Here is a 4,311-nt window from a genome sequence, read left to right as displayed (position 1 = left end):
TTTTTTTTTTTTTTTTTTTTTTTTTTTTTTTTTTTTTTTTTGGAGTCACGATACTTAACCAGTGACCACCTACCTACATTTGGGTTTGGCTCCTTTGTTCCTTTCCCATTTGAATTATTTCCTAAAACTTCCACGGTGGGCATGGAACTGGGTGGGCATCCAGTTCCCCACAGAGCTGACTCATGTCGCCCTGTGCTGTCAGGTTTAAAACAAATATAATTAGAAAACCTACAGCTAGGCAACACGGAGGTTATAAACTAACATCCCCAACAGCAGAGGGAAACGGAGTGAGTCATGTACGTGTCTGCAGGCAAAAACTTTCCCATTTAGCTGCTCAGCCTCGTCGCTGAAAATAATGCCACCAGACAGTGAGGGAGGTGGCCATGACTGGCTGGCCGGAGGGGGCTGCACGGCACTGGGTTCTGTCGGAAGGAATCGCCCTTTTTGGTTTGCGGGTTTGATTCTGTTTCCACTGTGAGTGCTGTGGTTCGTGAGCTGATGTCGATCCTTTTAATTAGAAGTGTGAGGTTCCCGGGTGACAGCCGGGAATTTACTGTGACAAAATTGAGCCTTTTAGGGAGGGAGGGTTGTACTGGTGCAGAGAGGAATGTTTCGTTCTCTTCAGCACTGTTTTGGAATGTGTGGTCTCTTGGACCCACTATGCCTAGGACTGCTAGCCCTGGTGTTTTTGTAAAGTTTGCTTAATCTGATCTGTGTGAAGAGAGACCGTTTCTTTCTTTCTTCTTTTTTTCTTTTGCTTTCCTTTTTTTTTTTTTTTGCTTTTGATTCTTTAATCTCCAAGTTGAATTTCTCTGCCCATACCTAGAGTTTGGCACTGGACATTCTTTTCCAGATGGATCAACTCTTCATCAAGAAAGACATAAGTCGTGGCTGTTGATGTGGCTTAGACAGTGTTAAGCGCTTTAGTCCACACCAGCTCCCCAGTGTCAAGGGAAAGCAATGCCTTGCCCATTTGCTGGGCTATGGAATGAGATGCTCATGCTACCATTCCATTTCCTGAGAAATTGATGTACATGAGTCTATGAGATTTCCCATTATTTTATTCTATCAGTCTAAGATTACTTTGTAGGGGACAGGGTGGTGGGTAGATCACCATTTGGGCTTTCTTTGCCCAAATCCTTAGTTTTTAGCGTAGGTGCGATTTTTGTAGCCTAATTACAGGTTTATCTTGTAAAACAGTAGATTCTCTGTAGCAGAAGCAGATACCAGCCTGGGAGGGGTACAATAAGAGATTAAAGGTGTCTTTAAAGGGTCCACATCACTAGACGTGTACTTGATTTGGGAAGAGGTAACAAGCGTCCATTTTAAGCCCAAGAGGGGTCATTTGAATCTGCTTAGCCAACACATCCGTGAAGTTGTGCGCATCTCCTCTCTGGTCAGCGGCGAATATTAATACCGTGTGTTTTTCTTTTCTTTCCCAGCAACATCCGTTTTTCACCCTACACGAATCCAAAGCAACAGACGTGGCATCTTTTGTAAAACTGATTCTTGGAGACTAAAGTACCACGGACTCGCTCGGTCGGCCCTCCTGTGGTTTGGTGGGTTTACGGGACGAAGCAAGGTTCACTAAAACACCAATAGAAACTCATCTTTGAGATAATTTAATCCTGCCTCTCAGAAGGTTTTTTTTTTTCTCCCCATTTTCTTTCTTTTTATTTTTTCCCCCCTCCCAAGGGGGCTTGGAATCTCTAGCATAGAATGGACTGTCTAGATGGATGAAATACGGCCAAGGCTTAGGACTTCAAAAGGTGATTAAATATTTAATGAGGTGTCATATGAGTCCTTAAGCTTCTCTGGCTTCTCTTGTTCTTCACGAAACGAATGCATTGGCCCTGGTCACAAGGTGCTACCCTAGCGATGAAGTTGTACGTAGATCTGTAGTTTGTCCCCTTGGTTATTTTAATCTTTCTGTTTCAACGCTTGGTTGCAAAGATTCCGTTTTATGCAAGGAGGGGGATACAAAAGGCAAGATTGGGCTGGCGGTATTTGTAGGGCTTTAATTTTGTAAGCTCAGTCGTGTCTGTGGTCCAGGAGAAATTATTTAATAGGCGTCTTTAAGAGTCTTCTAACAATATCAACAAGGAGTTCTTGTAACCTACCTGTTTCAGCTGCTGTGGCTGCTTGCCACGTCCTTGGATTTCTGCTCAACTCTGGGTCATAACCACAGTCTTTCAGGTGAAGTGGCGAGGTAGCCCGGTCCTACCCTTTTCCTAACTTTGGAAAACATAAACTCACGTTGATCGCATCTCAGAGTCGCAGATTGGGTTCTCTTGGCATTCGTGCTGTTGATGGAATAGGATTCGTGATGTGGTTTTCTATCACCTCTCTTTCCGTGTGTGTGTGTGTGTGTGTATCTGATAGGTCTTATGCTCTGCCAAGTGGCTTCTGTGAACATCTCTATTTCGTAAGAAGGACGTGTGTCAATTCTGCAAGGAGCTGTTGTGTCAAACCACACACAGAGACTCGGTGCCTTCTTCTGCTTCTGCCCCTCCTTACGATGTATATGCCCCAGGGACTGACTCAGTAGCCATCCTTCCCAAACCCTTTTTCTTTCTTTGTTTTTTCCCCTTGTTCGATCAAGAAGCCTTACTACTAATGGGAGGGCTACAGTAGAAGACAGTGGAAGTTCTTTGAGGAGGTGAGGAGTTAAAGGGGAGGGTTGAATTCGTTCCTTGAATGGGCTGCCAGATTTCCACAGCTTGAGGTAAGGCCATTTCCTCTCCAGCAGCACACAGTAGGTCATTCTGCGGGAGGAGCTTTTTTGGCTGGGGCCCTTGTGGGTCCCCGGCAGGTGGACAATGCAATGAAAGCCCCTTCTTGTGGCTACATAGGTTCCTGGGTTCTCTAGGTTCCTTGAGGAAGCGGGAGTGAGGTGATTCAGGGAGATACAGGGATTATAACAGGGGAAATAAAAAAATACAGGATAATAACCAGGAAACATTGGGTTGATAAAAAGGCTTTTCTCGGAGGACCAGGATGGAGAATTCTCATTAAAAAGGAAGAAGAGACCTCACTCAGTTGACAGATATGGGGATTATTACTCTCTAAATACCTCCCTTCTCCCCCTTTAGATTCTGAAGTGCTGTTCCTTATTTTTCTGTGTCTGCGTTTTCCCCTTTACTTGACCTCTGTCTCGCTCACAGCTGTTGCCCTGAGTGAGTATGGTACTTCCATACTCTTCTTTGTATCCAGTTCCAAGACGTACCTGTCTGATCTAACGTGGTTTCATCTTCTTGAAAGCTACCTCTGTCCTCATCTTTTTTCAGCCAGAAATGTGTGTTATCCTCCTCATGAAGGCCATTCACTTTCCCACCCACCTTCCTAAATCTAGCCGTTTCTCTCTCTGAGATGAAGAGACACGAAACAAAACAAAACACAGTTGTATTCCTCCCTTCCTTCATCCATCTTATGAAAAAAATCAAGTAGTAGAAAAAAAAAATGGAGGTCACTTCATGACAGTGTTTGGTGAAATACATAATGGAAAACAGCTTTCTGCTCTGAGTCCGGGAACTCTCACTGGCTGTTCAGGGTGGTTTCTGCTTAGAAATAGTCTTAACCAAGTGTGTTTGCCTGGGTGCATCTCTCCAGTGTGCCGACCCAGGGCTTCAGCTTGCAAAACAATTACACAGAGGCGGCGGCGGAGTTTATCCGTGGTTCTCAGCCTCGCGCACACTCGAATCACGGGGAGCTGGTGGACACGTGCAATGCCAAGGTTGGGGTTTCGATGGTCCAGGGTGGAGCCTGAGAATTGGGTCTTTTTCACACTTTCTTTGTGATTCTGATGCACAGCCCGGTTGAGGACACTGGTTTAGTACCTCCAAAAGAGAGAACTCACCTACAGTTTCTCTAGAACATTGGCAGAGAGGAACAAGAGCCTCGGCTTCTTTCTGTGTCCTCATCAATGGGGACCTCTTCGCCACTGTCAGAGATAGCACATGCCTCGAATACTGATTTGAAACTTGGGATACATTTTCCCCGTAGAAATGATGGGCTCCGCGGTGATTAGCTGTCTTCTGTGCTAAAGTAGAAGGACTTGATCGTCTTATGAGTCTAAATTCTAGTGTGTGTGGTTTTTTTTTTTTTTTTGAGAACTGTTATAAGTTCTAAACTAATTTTAGAGTAAAGGTGGAGATGCACCAACCATATTTAAGTTGATGTATGTTGGAAGTCTCTTGTACGTACACGCAGGTCCCTGGATCCTCTACCCGGACTCTGCTTGTTGTGTGTCCTTATTATTGTTTTTGTCTTTGCTTGCCTCTGGTCGGCTAGCTTTTTTTTTTTTTTTTTTTT

At 44.5% G+C, this 4,311-nt stretch overlaps 1 protein-coding gene across 2 annotated transcripts in view; it reads left to right on the top strand.

The window, feature by feature from the left end:
• The window catches only part of MAP2K6 (mitogen-activated protein kinase kinase 6), a 108,043-nt gene extending 106,243 nt beyond the window's left edge, over positions 1-1,800 (top strand). For both annotated transcript variants that reach the window (XM_059380949.1, XM_059380950.1), the window contains exon 12: positions 1,443-1,800. In XM_059380949.1, the coding sequence (XP_059236932.1) occupies positions 1,443-1,520 (78 nt within the window). In that variant the 3' untranslated portion in view covers positions 1,521-1,800. The remainder of the gene's footprint in view (positions 1-1,442) is intronic.
• Positions 1,801-4,311: the final 2,511 nt, after the last annotated feature.

The sequence above is a fragment of the Mustela nigripes genome, chromosome 16 (assembly GCF_022355385.1).
Source record: "Mustela nigripes isolate SB6536 chromosome 16, MUSNIG.SB6536, whole genome shotgun sequence".
NCBI classification, from domain to species: Eukaryota; Metazoa; Chordata; class Mammalia; order Carnivora; family Mustelidae; genus Mustela; species Mustela nigripes.
Note: the sequence above shows the minus strand (reverse complement) of the source record. Positions and strands in the feature narration are given on the sequence as shown.